The 17,931-nt window shown below is 34.5% G+C and overlaps 1 protein-coding gene across 2 annotated transcripts; it reads right to left on the minus strand.

Annotated features, from left to right (window-relative positions):
- Positions 1-4,527: 4,527 nt before the first annotated feature.
- LOC107005052 (eukaryotic translation initiation factor 2D) lies at positions 4,528-17,775 on the minus strand. 2 transcript variants are annotated; one of them, XM_015203533.2, is made up of 9 exons: positions 17,504-17,775; positions 17,266-17,377; positions 9,459-9,649; positions 9,284-9,378; positions 8,562-8,984; positions 7,544-7,652; positions 5,998-6,643; positions 4,918-5,035; positions 4,528-4,802 (listed from the first exon to the last, which is right to left on the minus strand). In XM_015203533.2, the coding sequence occupies exons 1-9, from the start codon at positions 17,636-17,638 to the stop codon at positions 4,799-4,801; spliced, it is 1,833 nt and encodes a 610-aa protein (XP_015059019.1). In that variant the 5' UTR covers positions 17,639-17,775; the 3' UTR covers positions 4,528-4,798. The 2 variants fall into 2 exon arrangements, with proteins under 2 accessions (XP_015059019.1, XP_015059020.1); XM_015203534.2 differs by having other exon boundaries at positions 4,528-5,035.
- Between the last annotated feature and the right edge of the window lie 156 nt (positions 17,776-17,931).

Consider the following 17,931-nt stretch of genomic DNA (forward strand, 5'->3'; position numbering starts at 1 on the left):
TTTAAGTTCAATTAATTTCAAAAATAAAAAAGAAGAAGAACCATGAAAACTACTAATATCAACTATAAAAATGACATTTATTAATATCCCTTATTAATATCATACTAACAATAATTTAGGCAAGTAGAGCACTGCAACTGATCTGCAAGAATAATGTTTAGAATTATAATTTTAAAAAATTAATTTAAAGAAGAATTGTATGTGTTTACCATATTTATGCATACTATTCTTTATGATTTACTTTTAGATATATTTGCTTTATTTTTTTTTAATTGTGATTGTGATATTGACATATGGCTCTAGAATATGAAAGTCGGTATATTGTCTGAAGAAATGGACAATAATAAAGCAATAACAATTAGATATATCATACAAAATGTTACCATGTGATGATAAGAACGATTCAAAAGAATGAAAATATAAATCTCTTGTTAGTGTGAACATTTTAATATTAGTTTTCTATAATTAAGAAAATTGTCTCATACGTTAATTAGGCTTAGTTTCCTATTCTTCTTGGTGGTCATATGTTAGCAGAATGTTGAGAGTAATGACATTCATGTGCATAATTTCTTTTGAGCCGTATGGCATTGTGACAATTTACTCGAATAATTTTCAACTCTTTGTTTTCCCATTACACTTTATAACTTAGGTAACTTATCAACCATTTATCTTCTCTATTTACAACTATCAATTCCTCTATCATATATAGTGGTGGCCTTCCTTTGTATTGAGTAGAACAAGATATATGAGAAACAATATTTAAAAAGATTGAAAAGTATTATATTGTGATTGAGTTAGAGTAGTAAAAGAGATATTTGAGGGGAAAAAAATATGTTCTAAGTATTCAACTATATGCACTATATAAAAGAGAGTAATTATATGTTGAAGGAAGGTGTTATGTGAAATTTTGGAAAAGATATAAAATTACCATTGAAGTTGTCTCAGATTTTCATAAAGACACTTTAACTTTGCGATTATTCTATTACCTCCGCTAAACAATTTTGAACAGATATTATTATACCATTTTTCTATCATCCCCAAATTTTAACAAGCAAATGAGTTCATATGTCAATCATTACATGACACGTGTTAATTTTATTTAAAATATATAAAAAAATCATTTCAAACTTTTCCTTTATCTTTTCCTTTCTTTATTTCTCTCTCTCTCTCTTACTTTTTGAATTTTAATTTTGATATATCTTAAATTTCATTTCATCTTCCATCTCCATCTCTCACTTTCAAGTGATTCATCCCTTCATTTTCTTTTCTTTTTCACCTCCCACCCCCACCCCCACCCCCCCCATGTCAAAATTGAAACTCACTTTCATTTTTTTTCATTTTTTTTTCTTCTTCTTCTTCTCTGGTCAAATTCTTTATAAAATTCATACTATTATTTAGTCTTTGTTGAATTATTGATAACAAAATTAATTATTTTTAAAGAAAATTTAAAATTTTGAAGGTACCATCAACTACTCATTTTCATATAAATTCAAAATTAGAAAAGATAATTTTAAAAGAATCAATTAATTTCTCAAAAATTGAAAGAACTTAATTGAAATCGAATTAATAAACTATATGATACTTCCTAATATCTTGAAATCTAATGAGTTTATCGAATTGTTCGTATTGTAGGAAAATATTTAGATAAAATTTTCAAACTAAAGAGAATAAAACTAATAGTAATAAAAAAAAGAAAGGTAAAGTTGTGGTAAAAATGATGACATTGAAAGTAAGAAGCTTCAATGTATGGAGATGACAATAAAAAGAAAGAAGAAAGAAAGAGAAAAAAGAAAAAGAAACAAAAACTTAAAATAATAAGAAATATAAGAAAATATATTTTATAACAAAATAATTGTAAAAATAAAATTATATTAATTATTTTAGGTTGCTCACTCTCTTTGAGAGAGTGCACACCACTCTTATGTTAGATGAACGAAAATGATGTAATTATATCTATTCAAAATTGTTTAGTAGGTAATAGGACGGTTGCAAAATTAAGGTTTCTTTTTGAAAATTCGAAACAACTTCAGTGATGACTTTATGTCTTTTCTCCTTCAACTAATCTAGAGTTGTTTAAGTGTACGGCGTTATTGGATTGTTGCATCCAAAAGGGACAAGTCAAGAGTGATACTATTAGATCAGTGTCGGTCATGTCACAGTGAACTTGAATCTGTCCTTAAAGAGATCGAGATATTCATGTCTTACTTTAAATGATTATTTCTCATTTTTGTTCTTTTATTTTCAACTCTAATTTATTACAATTATGATATATTACACCATCGTCTCTAATATATATAATACACATGATTCATACTTAGAAATAATTTGTACGTACATTGCGCAGGACCGTACACTAATAATATTTAAATAATGATCATAAAAAATAATATTGGATTTTGCAACAAATTGTTTACTTATAAAAGAAAGGGAAAAGGGTCAAAAATACCCTTCAATTTTGGTTTATTGTTTAACTTTACCCTCGTCGTTAAAATAAAGTCAAATTTATCCCTCCCCGTTTAAAATAAAATTAAATTTACCCCTTCCGTTACTAATTTCACCATAATTACCCCTCATTTAACGAAATCCCCAAAATTGACCCCAATTATCCAAAAACTTTCAAAAAACCCATATTTCCTATTTTTAACCCAATGGCCCAACCTTTTAGAGGATAACCCATTTCTCCTTTACCCATTCTCTCAAATTTTCATATAACGCATTAACTTCTCCTCCATTGTTCTTCATTTCTCCTCCCTCCATTGTTCTTTATTTTTAAATGTATATTCAGAAGAACGATGAGATGCATTAATAAAGGACGGGAGGTTGTAAGTAGAAAAATCAATAGCTATTTGAAAAAGAAAAAGGGAATCGAAGACAAAGACAACAACATAACTGAAAGATGCGAGATATTGATATTAGAGTTGATTAGCAGTTTTAAGTTTTTGCCTCAAAGATTCAATCTTTGGTTCTTCATGTTCCAATTAGGATGATGTTGATAAAATCCAAAAGGGTATACAAATTGAGTTTTTGTTAGTAATTTTTGCCTCAAAAGATTCAATCTTTGATTTTTTTTACACTTTGTTCTTCTTTATTAATTTTTGCCTCATGAATTCCTTAATGAGTTGTTGAAAAATTCATTAGGTTCTGACAGTGACATATAGTAATATTATGAGGATTGAATTCTGAATTGAAAAGTTTAAAGATTTGTTCTTTAATGAGTGAGAATGGGTAAATGATAATGGGTTAATCGGGTTATTTCTTAAGCGGGTCGCGTTATCGGGTTAAAAATAGGAAATAATTTTTTTTAAAAAAAAATTGAATAATTAGGTCAATTTTGAAAATTCCGTCAAATGAGAGGTAATTTTAACTTTATTTTAACGGGAAGGGATAAATTTAACTTTATTTTAATGACGAGGGTAGAATTAAAAAAATCAAAGTTGAGAAATATTTTTGACCTTTTTCCCTAAAAGAAATGTTAAAGAAACTTAAATAAAAATCTATAAATATGAAAGTATGAAACTAAAATATTTTATAATATAAAAAGATGTTACTTAAATGGAGGACTAATAATGGGAAGGGTAAAAGAGATCTTTTCGTAGGACAAAAGCGAGAAAAAGACTATTTTTTATACTTGAAATGTGAGTTCGATTTTAAAATCAAAGTTGAGGAATAAATGATTTTCATCCGTTTCATAATACTATTTTAGCTTTCGTTTATTAAAATATATAAGAATAATGTAAAATAGAGTACATTAATGGTGCTGCATTAGTAATACTTGCATTAGTTATGCAAACATTATTTCTTACACATTGTTTGATTTGATGAATTAGAAATAACAAATCTTGCATAATTTCAATTAAAAAATATATGTTTACAAATAGACCCTTCACACTTTATTTATTTGTACACTTTTTTTGCAACAAAGTTCTTTGCAAAAATATCAAAAAATTCTTTACTAAAACATCATTAGTAACTCTTTTTTTTTTCAAAAATAATATTAATTAGTCATACTATTGCATCAAAATATTTTTGTGAAAAATTGACAAATAATTTTATCAAATTTATCGTCATAATATTAAAAACTTTGATTAAATTATATTGAAATTGAATTTAATTATTTAAAAAAAAAAAGATACTTAAGAGAGAGGTCATAAAACCTAATAAGACACCAAAAAATTAAGAGACACCAAAAAGCAAATCAAAATAAAAACAAAAACTTATGACAACAAAGAAAATGAAAAGGCTATAAAGACAGATTTAGAATTATTTAATCTAAATGCAAGTGTTAAAATTATGTATTACTAATACTTAAAATTTCTTGATACTAGTAAGACACAAGTTAATACACAATAATGTATAAATAATGCTTGTATACATGGCATGAAAAATGATACCTACTACATGCATTATATTTTCTAATACATACGTTTAAGTATATGATTTTTCTTTTAAAAAGTTCCTATCAACATTTTGTTTAGGGATTTTAGCTAAAAAAACAGCTAATCTCAAGATAACTTAACAAGGAGGAAGTATATTAATACTTGATTGACCTCATATTCCAGCTAACATTTAAATTTTAGACAGAACATTATTAAAAAAGAAGCAAAATATCATTTAATTTGTATATGTGATTTTCTTAATGCTGTATACAGATTACTACGGGTACACGCACAACGAGCGCGCCTACCTACAGTTGTATCATCAATCATAAACTTTATTTTCATTTCAACTTCTCATTTGTATGGTTTGCATCTAACAGCACTAGCATATCATCAAACTTCTTTACAGCCTTGCATGTTTCTTACCTAAAGATAACAATAAAACAAGTTCATTTATTTTTTAACAAGACCAGTAAATCGAGTTTATGTAACCTTGACATAAACTTGAACAGCATATAGGGAATATAACCTTGATACTCACCGCTTCGTTTTATCAAGCACTTCGATATATTTTTTTGGGACACCATACTGTTCAACAAGGTATCTTGCAAGATCATCAATAACTCCTCCTTGAACCAAAACTTCTTCACCTTTCTTACCTAAAATAAAATTAAGAAGTTACATACCAATTGTATATCTCCCCCTTTAAAGTGAACATACTGACAGCAAAGTTCATATGCAAATATTTTTATAACAAATCAGAAAAACATACAGATACTCCAAAAGCACACAAATATTTCATATCATTAAGTGATCGGATAATTATGCATCCAATCATAAATCAGTTTGAATCAACTATTATCTTACATGTGTTTCTAGCACAACACACTGGAAAATTTCAGCGGATTGCTTTGGCATGTCTTTCACTTTACCCATGCATAGTATTAAACTCCACATCAGAAAAACTAGAGTATAAATTATTGAATTATCAAGCTCTATTTTCTGACGAATTGAAACTTGAGCGCTAAACTCCTTCAGAACAACCTATTCCCATAAGTTCACCATGGAAATAGTAAAGACTACAACACTAGGTTTATACATACTAACATATTGAAACAAAAAACTAAACACACATATTGATGCAACAAGACAAGTGTCATCCCCTTTTAACAGGAATGATTCCTATCCCTGCTAAATGATATCCTCTTCCGATGGTCTCAAATGAGACAGTACCATCTCCTTTCAACTATGACAACATACATGTAAGCGAGAAATTGAAGACAGCACTTGAGCGAATATATAAGCATAGAAAGTTGTAATGGCTCATCGTCATCAAAAGAGTGACATGATGCATCTTTTAATAGTTTTCAAAAAGCCTCTATGCAATTGCAGATTTCTGTAGGTTCAAGGCTAAATCTGAACAGCTGAGCAGAAAATAAGCAATGCAAGCCACACCATGAGATTCATAAACTAATGAAGATAGTTGTCACAAGTGCTATGAAGTATAAACCAACAGAGGTCAAAGAAGATATCATAAAGCACATTTGAGAGCCCCCATGCTATAACCACTGAATAATCTAAAAAGAGGGTCATATACAGCTGCTAAGAATATAAAACAGACCTGGAAGTTCTGCCACAGTAGTGCTACAGGCACACTTCTTCTGCAACTCTGAAGCCAAAGTCTCTGCATCCAACAGAAATGACTCCATTCCAGAAAGTTTAGTCACTTTCTTGTTCCCTTGCCTCCGCTCTGTCATTATCTGGATTGGCTTCAAGGCTCCTTTGCGAACAACTGTATCGTTTCCTCTAGTCACACAATGATGTGCTTGCATCCTACCAATAAATGTTTGCCCCAAATCCTTCTTATGAATTTCAGTTGGATAAGTTGATCCCTTTTTTATGGCTCCCTTAAATAAAGCATCACATAGAGTTGCATCTAATGTCACAGTGGACTTATTCGATGGCTTGACAAGATTTTCTTTCTCAACATACTGGAACACTATTTCAGAGGCTTCAGATGCAGTGTAAAGTCTACTAGTTTCAGCACCAACAGAAGCAAAAATGGGATTTACATGCACACTTGGTTTATAAATCTCAGAAACTTCCAGTGACTTCTGTACCCGTTCTTCAGAAGAAACATTATTTGTTGAAGGCCCGGTCTTGTCCACTTTTTTCTTTTCTGGCTTGTAGGACATGTAGTCTGGATGATTTCTATTAACAGAGAACAGAATCACCTCTTTCTTATGTTTATCTTCTTTCACTGAGATCTGTACATGCCAATGGTAAGTTTGGAAAAACAATTAGATAGTATGAAACACCATGCGAAGGTAAAATCAGAAACAATATGGATGCAAGAAGCATCAAACAACGAAATGGGGACACATTTTGCCATCAAGTCATGAAACAAATTTCTCTCACACTTAACGACACTGAGAACTAGCTTTTGGGATGAAAATAATGAATATATAAGACCCTGACATGTGGCTTACATGCAAGCAAACCTTCACAAGACGGATGTCATATCAAAAAGCAAAATGCAGAAATAGCGCCAACAAGAAAGGTATGAAGGCAAATGCAAAATACACTATTCCATATTCTGGCAACGCTTGTGACATTGTTTGCCATAAAAAATTTTCAACAATCTCTTGCCTACTTTCTGTTGCCGCAGGACTATCTTCAATATTTTGCACCTGCCACCATCAAAGAGAAGAACTTTCATCTTCTTACTAACATCTTTCTTCACTCTCTCCCAAGTCCCAACTTCAGTGAGAAAAAAAGAGGATGGAAGTTTCTATAGATACTTATTCGTTCAGCAAAAGAACAGTCTCTACCTACTAATAACTCTCTGCATTTGATGAGAAGTTAAGCAGAAGTGCAGCTAACCATGAAGAGTGCTACTACACCAGTCATCAATGTCATGGAAAGTGGCAATATCAGTATCATCCTTAACTAAGCATGACGAGCAAAATATATACAACTATGTGCACACAAATATATGGCTACACCGCAAGAACAACTTGCTGCATCTCTTATGATGTGTAAATGTAACTGTCTATATGAATTCAACCAAATCATCCATGTAATGCAATAGCAACTTTTCAACTGTATGCAACAGTTTTAAAAAAAAAATCAAAATTCCATCTTTCATATTAACTGTAGAAAGCTACCAATCCACCAGAGGCTTTAGCCTGTAGCCACTTGGACAATTTCTTGTGAGATGACTTCTTTATGTCGAGTGTTATGCCTGGAGGCCTGCAAGGTAGCACGTGACTTGACCTACACCAGCGAAATGAAGCCATTGGTAAGTATCTAAGGAACACAAGAAGTCACAGATAGTTACACGGAACATAAAGAGAACCTCAAGAAAGAAACTCAAGAAGAGGAAATACTAATTTATTAGGCCACCTTCTGGTTTCTTCATGACAACAGCCATGAAGTGAACATTGCCTAGTGGATGTACTGGTAGCTTTATACGCAGGTGCCTCGCAAATCCTAGTGGTGTTCTGTATGCTTTTTCGGCATTAGTTCTTCCTTCATTTCATTTTATCTGGGCACTATTTAGTGGGGCATGAAGCTCAAGAAAGAAAGGAGACTTTTGAAACTTGTGGTCTTACACATGCTATGACATTTTGAGGCTACAAAAACATGTCATTAAGGCTAAAATTGTAAGTTTCAAATTACTGTTTCCAAGTATAGAAAGTTGCAAGTTTTTTGGAACATACTAAAAAGAAGAAAGTGTTCCATAAAAGGGAACTAAGGCAGTAGTCAATGGAAGCCTTATGTAAAATGCCATTCACAAATTCTAATAGTGTTATCTCCATTTTTTCTGCACAAGCTCACTTCAATATAACATTACACATACTGTCCAATGGTCTAGTTTAATACGCCTAAAAAATAACCATTTATTGTATTGGTAGAAAAAAAATCTGCATCAAACATGTAACTGTAACATTTTCCATTGACAAGGATACTGGAAATATTAGAAAGCCTCTTTTGAAATTTAGATGCTGAAAAATCCGCAAAGTGAATACATTTAGTACCAACTGGTGAAGAATGAAGTGCATCACCCTTAAGTTCACTGCCTGAAAACATAAATTCTCTTTTTTCTTTAATTTTATTACATGAAACCAAATTATTTTAGTATAAGATAGGTAGATTTCAATAAAAGTTTGGTAGCTATCGTACCAAAATGTACTTCCAGGGATGGGCAGGTCTTTCTCTTTAATTGTCGTATGTAATGCTTGTAGAAGGCACTTGTCCAAGAGTGCATCTACCTCTTCAACACACAAGGAATGTTGTCCCTCGGTATTTGATTCATCTACATAAGTTTCTGCAACCTTCAACTCACTTAGATCACTAGTAAGCTGCAAAGTAATTTCATCTGCTCCATCATTCTGTGTAGTAGAAGGCTGACCAACACTTGATGAAGCTGTATCAGCATCAATCGCTTCTCTCATGTCTTCATTGCTAATCATATTTCCTGGGTCAACTGAAGGATCAACTTCACTTGAATCAGATGCCCTACCACTCAAGGAAAGAGCAGGATCTTCAAACACGACGTCTTCCAGAAAACCAGCATTTGGTACATGACAATTTTCAGCAGATTCCCTGACCAAAATCCAGAAAAAGATGACATCTACAAGTTGTACAGATTAAACTAACGTCATTAACTTTCTTAGTAGGCCTGGACATGGCATTAGTTGATATTTGAAAGAGAAAAACAAGATATTTATGAAGTTGATGTTGGAAAATGGTATTAGGAAGTTGATGTTGTATTTGGACACAAAATTCACTTTAAAAGAAGTTACACAAGTTTTGAAAAGCTCATTTAAAAACTCATTACATTCCATAACCAAACAATGTTCTGAAATAAAAAATTTATGTCCAAACAGCTCCTTAGTTCCTACCAAAGGGTGTCTCGATAGTAATGACATATTTTTAAGGCCTTTCCACGTAGACCAGCTTTTAAAGCTTCTGTGCTACTCATGGTAGTTGTCCCCACCTGAGGAAAAAAATTAGCATAGTTCAAATTGAGTAGTCATCTAAATTAAGAGATAAAACCTTGAGGTCCCATAAGCTTACAGCTATTGCGGCAGGATTTCCAGGAACCTTCACTGCCCATGGTTCCCCAGAAGAAAATGAGGGGAACCCTTCAGTAGGTATACTGATACCAGGAAACATTAAATCTGCCCCTCCGAGCATAAAACGAGAAACTTCACCCCCTTTCAGCACAAAAGCAGGCAAAAGTTCTGGGACTCTCCACAGAGCATAAACTGTACTCACCACACAGAAGGGAGAAGAACAAAAATCAAAAGCACATCTAATTAAGGAAAATGGTAATTTACAAAATTCTGTCTTGTCAAAGAAGCAATCAATCACATAGTTACTGCATAAAAAACATGCCTAACAGGACCTTCCTACTTAAAATTTTTGAAAATGTCAAATCACCAGCTAGTTATTGTTAAAACTCCATAACTGGAGCTGTTTTAGAAGCTACTACTGAAGAAAGCTAACTGAAGAAGAGAGAAAACTAACTGTAATTTTATTTCTTCTGTTTTCACTGTTATATTGAGATAGTGAACTGCCCTATTTATAGACTTTGTTCACACATTAGGCATGTTCATCTTTACACATTAAATGACTTATTTTCCCTCTAACTAACTTCTAACAGACTTGATTATAGTTAACTAACTCTTAATACATCAACTTGCATCTCTCGATTCAACACTCCTCCTCAAGCTGATGGCTTGAATATGTCTCTTAGTCCCAGCTTGCTTATCAAGTATTCATGTTGAACTCTTCCTGACCCCTTTGTGAGTATATCTGCTAGTTGTTCTGTTGTAGATACATGGTCTGTTCTAATTATGCCTTGACTGACTCTTTCTCTAACAAAATGGCAGTCAATATCTATGTGCTTGGTTCTCTCATGAAATATAGGATTAGCAGCAATTTGAATTGCAGCTTTGCTGTCACATTTCAAGTCTAGGTTGTTGAATATGAACTCCCAACTCTTTGAACAGCCCTGTCAACCATGTAAGTTCTGCAGTGCATGCAGCCATGCTCCTAAATTCTGCTTCTGCTGAACTTCTGGACACAGTTTCTTGCTTCTTGGCTTTCCATGAAACCAAAGCTCCTCCAAACTTCACCAGATAACCTGTGACTGACCTCCTCGTTTCTAGACAAGCACCCCAATCTGAGTCACAGTAGGCTGATAGTTGATTGCTGTTCTTAGCAGGCATGAATAACCCCAAACCAGGTGTACCTTTGATGTATCTTACTACTCTAAGTGCAGCATCCATATGAGACCTCTTAGGGCAGTGCATATATTGGCTGAGAACTTGCACTACAAATGCTATATCAGGTCTGGTCATAGTTAGGTATAGTAACCTTCCCACTAGTCTCTGATACATAGCAGGATCTTTTAGTTCATCATCACCAGTTGCTGCTCATGCTGTATAGCTTTGTCATATACCACAGATGTCAGTTTCAGATTGGTTTCAAGTGGAGTGTTGGCTGGCTTTGCTCCACTTAAGCCTGCTTCTGATATTAATTCTAAAGCATATTTTCTTTGACACAGTACAATTCCCTCATGTGACCTTGCAATTTCTATTCCCAGAAAGAACTTAAGTTCTCCAAGATCCTTCACTTTAAACATTTCTTGCATATCTTTTCTAGCTTGATTTATCAGTTCTTGATTGTTCCCAGTAACTAGAAGATCATCCATATAGACAAGAATGAACACCAATTTCCCTTCTGTCTTTTTTGTGAATAATGAATAATGAATAATCATAATGGCTTTGAGTGAATCCCATCTGGACAAGAGCATCAGTCAATTTTTTATTCCATCGTCTTGGAGCTTGTTTTAGTCCGAACAGTGACTTGTGAAGTTTGCAGACCTTCTTAGACTCCCCCTGTCTAGCAAACCCTTCAGGAATCTGCATATATACTTCCTCAATGAGATCACCATTGAGAAAGGCATTGTGAACATCCATCTGATAAATGCACCACTGATTGGAGGCTGCAAGAGCAATTAGAGACCTTACAGTGACCATTTTTGCCACAGGGGAGAAAGTTTCAGAATAATCCAACCCAGCCTGTTGACTGAACCCTTTTGCCACCAAACGTGCTTTATACCTTTCCACTTCCCCTGAGGCTTTATACTTCACCTTATAAATCCATTTACAACCAATAGGAGTTTTACTAGCTGGGAGGTCTACAATGGACCAAGTATTATTATCCTCAAGCGCAGCAATCTCAAGTTTCATAGCATGAATCCAGGAGGGGTCTTGGACAGCTTGATTAAAAGAGGTAGGTTCTTGAATGGAAGAAAAAACAGATAGGGCATGTCGAAATGATTGAGAGAGGTGAGAGTAGGACACATAGGAAGACAATGGATAAGAACAGGAGTTGGATAAGATGAAGTCATTCATCCAGGCAGGAGGATGTTTGGTTCTGACTGATTTTCGAAGTTCAACAGCAGGGTTAGGAACAAGTTCAGGTTCAGGTTCAGGTTGAGTAGCTTGGGAATTAGAAGATTGAGGAACCTCTAGAATAATTGACTGAATGTTGGCCTCAAGAATAGGAATATCCAGAACTAGAAATAGAGGAGTGCCAACTGACTTAACATTAGTGAAAGGGAAAACTGACTCTTGAAACACTACATTCCTACTGGTGAAAAAAGTTTCGGAGTAGAGGTCATACAATTGATAGCCCTTCTGAGTTAAGGCATAGCCCATAAACATAGCAGGAATGGCTCTAGCAGCAAATTTGTCAGAGGATTTGGTAGTAGAGGCATAGGTGAGGCAGCCAAAGACTCTGATATGAGATAATGAGGGGGGTTGATGATATAAGAGTTCATAAGGAGACTGAAAATGTAGAAGTTTGGATGGAATTCTATTGAGAAGATAGACTGCAGTGGTGACACATTCTCCCCAGAACTGTAAGGGAAGGGAAGCTTGAAATCTGAGTGATCTAGCTATACCTAAAATGGTTCTATGTTTTCTTTCTACAACTCCATTTTGTTGTGAAGTGTAGACACAGGAACTTTGATGAACTATGCCAAGGTGAGACAACAAAGATTTGAACTCATGACTGAAAAATTCACAGCCATTGTCTGTTCTCAACACTTTAACAGAAGTAGAGAATACATTGTTTATTTCTGTAAGAAACTTTCTGAGTACAACAATGACTTCAGTTTTAGACTCTATTAGAAACAGCCAGGTAAACCTAGTAAAATCATCTACTACTGTGACAAAAAACCTCTTGCTATCATGAGATGGAACTCTATAGGGACCCCAAATGTCACAATGTAACAATTCAAATGCAGACTTAGACCTAGAACAACTCAAAGAAAAAGGAAGTTCTGTGTGTTTTGCCAAAGGACATACAAGACATATATGACTTATAGATTTGAGATGTCTGAGAGTTGCATGTTTCTTGATGACTTCTAGAGGTGCATGTCCCATTCTTTTATGCCAGAGAATGCTAGACTCTGATAAATGTTGAGCAGTGTTGACACTCTGGTTGTGTTAAAGTGAAGGTTGCTGAGTTTGAGATATAGTGCTGCTCTGGAGAATGTATAATCCATGATCTTCCCTACCAATCCCCTTCACCATGCCGGTGGAGAGATCCTGGAAGATGCAGAAATTAGGAAAAAAAGATATTGAACACTGTAATTCCTTAGTTAGTTTGGAAACTGAGTAGATTAATATTAAAATCAGGTAGGACTAGAACATTGGATATAGGATGACTATTGAGGATACTTGAATTGCCTTTATGAGTTACAGCTTCTCAGGGTTTAAAACAGCATGACAGTTATATAACAGCCCAAGGTCTGAGGTCATGTGATTAGATGCATCTGAGTCTACAATCCAGCTAGCATTTACATTAGTGAATGGTGAAGTATTCACAATACCTGCATTTGCCGTTTGAGTGGTGTCTATCTCCTCATTACCTTTACCTAACATCAACAAAATTTTTTGGTACTGCTCCTGAGTGAAATGAGGAGGGAGTGGTTGTTGTTGTTGTTGTTGTGAGGAACTTGCATGAGATGAGCTTCCTGGACTGAAGCTAGGCTTAGAAAAATTCATATCATAATCCAGCTCTTCACAATTGATCACTTGCTAAGCAAACTGTCCTCCCACTTTCTTCTTAGACTTAGGCCAGTCTGGAGGGTATCCAATCAGCTTATAACAGTTCTCTTATGTGTGCCCATTGTAACTGCAGAATTCACACACAAGTGTGTTTCCTTGGTGGTCTGACAGTGTTGTTAGAGGGCTGTCTATTGAAGTAGTTACCACCAAAATTAGTGTGTCCAGAGTTTATGCTACCTCCACCATAACTAGTACCTGCTCCACCATGACTGGCAGAGTTAATGTTGCCTCCACCATAACTAGTACCTGCTCCACCATGACTAGTACTGCCTCCAATGACAACACCTTTCCCATAGTTTCCTCTCAGATTAGAACCTCCTTTGTTACTAAAAAATACTGCTCCTTCTAACCCATCAGTGACTGACTTCACATGTGAGTTGGTTAATGCTCTTCGACTTTCATGATCATTGATCAAGGAATATGCTCTATTTAGTGTAGGAGTGGGAGTCATCACCAGTATTTGGCTCCTACACTGATTAAATGTCTCATTGAGTCCCATTAGAAACTTTAAAAGTCTTTGGTACTCATGATGATGAGAGTAGCTTCTCGACTCAGGACAGTGACATCCTGGACAGGGCATAATTGCATTGAACTCATCCCAAAGTGTTCTCAATCTCGAAAAGCAATCAGAAACAGACATAGTTCCTTTAGTAAGAGTAACAATTTCTCTATGCAAGTAGATAACTCTAGCTGCATTTACAGTGTCAAACCTCTCCTTTAAGTCCAACCAAACTTTGTGAGCATTTGATGCATAAATGATACTACTTAACAGTTCCTTCTTAACAGCATTCATGATCCATGACAGGACTACTGCATTAACTTTCTCCCACTGTTCATGTAGTGATGCGTCGAATTTATCTTTGGTGTACCGACCATTAACGAATCCTAATTTACTTTTTCCTAGTAAACCTAGAGTCATAAATCTACTCCACAGAGCATAGTTCTCAAATCCAATTAACTGCAGAGAGATTAGCGAACTACCTGGAGTGTCATTTGGATGAAGAAATAAGGGATGATTGTGATCGATATCCATTCTACCAGAACCAGTTGATCTGATTGGAGCTGAAGTTCCAGATCCATTCTATCACCATTGATAAACTACTTCTAAGCTAGCTCTTCTCGATTCACTGAATTTTGTTGGATCGAAGTTCTGTCCTCGACCACAGTCTGAATCTCAGTGAGCTGATCGAAGCTCTGACACCATGTTAAAACTCCATAACTGGAGCTGTTCTAGAAGCTACTACTGAAGAAAGCTAACTGAAGAAGAGAGAAAACTAACTGTAATTTTATTTCATCTGTTTTCACTGTTATATTGAGATAGTGAACTGCCCTATTTATAGACTTTGTTCACACATTAGGCATGCTCATCTTTACACATTTAATGACTTATTTGCCCTCTAACTAACTTCTAACAGACTTGATGATAGTTAACTAACTCTTAATACATCAGCTTGCATCTCTCGATTCAACAGTTATAAGCAGCCAATATACTGCAAAAGGGAGATTACCGAATCAATGCTTCTTACAAAAAAATCGAAGGCACTCTCCCTCGGCAATAAAAGCAAACACAATACAGTCGATCAAAAAACTACAACTCAAACCAAACTGGTTAGATCTGCTATACTGCTAGTCCATTATATTCCAGCTAATTTGATCCCAACAATAAAGTAAGATGTCTTCCAAGAGATAATAGGGTGTCTCAAAGTAAAGGCTCTCAAAATCTAACACTTACATAGAATAACATATAATGTTTCTAATACACCAAAATGACTCTCGGCAAACACCAGAATGAGTTTAAGTGCAACAACAATTGATCACAACTAGTCGGCAAATCACTTATATGAATCATTTGCATCCATCATATTTTGTTACTCCATCGTGGACGGAGTTTAAGAAAGAAATGCTTTTGAAACTAGTAGTCTAAAACATAGATCATCTCATTAAGGGGTTATTTGGTAGAGTGCATAAGAATAATACTGGATAGAATGTATTAGTAATGTTGGAATTAGTTTTTCTATGATATTTTCTTATCCACTATTTGATTTGGTGTATTAATGACAATTTTGCCTTTAGCTATGCTCATCCATTTAATAAACTAATAAAGACCTCAAATTGTTGTATTGGTAGTATCATAATTTGTTATGTATTAGTTATACACAGCAGACTTACACAGTTGTTGAATTAGATAGGGGAAGTAAAACTCAGAAAAAAATGGTGGAGTATAAGACCATCATGTATATGGTGGTCCATTTGGAAGGAGAGAAACAATAGGGGCTTTGAAAACAAGGCTAACCCTTTTGAGAAGGTCAAATTGTTGTGTATGACAACCTTTAATTGTTGGTGTGAAGAAGGAATAGAATAGAATGCACAAATTATACTTTATAGGAAACATGTAATCAAGTACATGTTTATTGTTGTTTGAAATGATCTAACTCAATTTTTGGAGGTCTCCAGCATGTACTTAATGTTGATGAATACAACTATACCATTATCAAAAAATTGTTATATACCATATAATATTGAGTAGGTGTATAACTATAACTAATAACGTAGGCTGGAAACGCTACCAAAGAAAGGAGTAAAAAATTACCATGAGTACTGTTGAATCCCGTTGAAAAACCGAGCGCGGCGACATGGAGAATCTGCTAGAGAATATAGGCTTTAACCATACCGTGTTTTGTGTGGGGTCGTCTTTTTCTTTGTGAGTGTGGCTTTATTTTTTTTATTTATTTATTTACTCATTCCATGTTTAATCCCGTTCCTATTTCCCATTTTTTGTTTCCTTAGATTTTTAGATTTGTAGCTCCATGATTATATCCTCTACTTTAACAGCCTTTTATGCTTGAGTTTTCTTTTGCCATGTTTATCATATGTTACGTTTCGCCATTTACTTCATTGCATTAAATTAATTGCTCATATGCCAAATTCTTTCCCTCTATCCTTTATATGTTTAGTGTCAATAATGGTCTACTCCTGGCCGCCTTATTCCGTCACCCGAGATCCAAGTCAGTACCGGCAAAGATCTCTTTATTCCTTGCGGTCGGGCCGTCTAGGAAGCAACCTTTATATAGAAAAACTGCATTTTCTATATTTATATTTATGTTTTACTTTTTGAAAAATTTATTTGTACTTTTTTTTTTGCAAGTTCATTATTCATTTATTTTATGATAAGGGAAACCCGCAGTCGCTATCCTTTGGGTGCGCACAAGGTAGAAACTCTGCTCCTATGCAATAGCTCGCAAACCACACAGGAGAGGTAACCCGCACCAGGCGACGAGCTCAACCCAGAAGGCAAACCCCTTGCTTTCGCTGGCAAGGGATTTCGAACTTTGAGACCTCCATTATGGAAGTCCCAAGCTCAACCGCGCCGGAATACTTCAAATAAACACCATAGAAGAGCTTAAAGTTTAGGACTATCCCCATTTGTTATCCCGATGCCCTAGTTTCATCTATGTTTTTATCATATTAAAGTTGTAACAGTTACATTTATCAATAAATAGTTTGTTTTTCTAACTCTAAACTCTAATAATATCAATAAAGCTTGGATTAACTAACCCAAATCACTTAGTTATCAAGAGAAAAGAACAAAATCCACTAATAAATACAACAGGCAGTAGCTCTTAAGTTCTACTCTCATGCCTCAGAAAGTGAAAGTAGGCCATCTAAAGGATGAGAATTGATTGTAATGTTATTGAACAGACCAAAAATAGTTGTAAAAAAGTAAGATATAATGGTACCTGTAGGGAAAATATCACGACCTCGGCCATCTACGTCAAAGAACATGGGGCATTCGCCCTCCAATCCATAAACAAGTACCCGATTTGGATATTTCGAAACAGATAACTCTGCCTGTATGATCCCATCAATACACAAGGATAAAGTTAAAGTAACTCCACAGAGTACACTTTGTTAAGTGCAATTCAATCAAAACAAAAAGTTCAAAATGAGAAATAATGTAGAAGAAAAAAGGAGTACTTTGGGAGGAAGTATAACGTCGAGAAGGGCATCAGAGGCATTGGAGAAACGGTCTCTGATAGTGCGACGGAGCTTTTTCCGGTCAGCGCCAGAAAGTCGCTGATGAGACTTGGCGTCCACTGCCTTCTTGAACATTTTTCTCCTGCTATTATGGCGGCGGAAGAGAGAAGAGAACTTATATAGGGAGGCTGTATGAGTGGATGGAGTAAGGTGGTGAGGTACGGATTATAGGAGGAGTCCTTTGCTTTTTCTCCAAGCCTTGCTTAATTGACCACCTGCTCTTTTGAGAAAATTAAGCGAAAGGTGTCAAATAAGTCTATTTTTTTATATATATATAAATTGATCGAGAGCTGATTAAATTTTTTTAAAAATATAATTAATTAATTATGGGACTAAATTAATATTTTTAAAATTTTTTAATATATATA

The sequence above is a fragment of the Solanum pennellii genome, chromosome 11, assembly GCF_001406875.1.
Source record: "Solanum pennellii chromosome 11, SPENNV200".
Classification (NCBI taxonomy): domain Eukaryota; kingdom Viridiplantae; phylum Streptophyta; class Magnoliopsida; order Solanales; family Solanaceae; genus Solanum; species Solanum pennellii.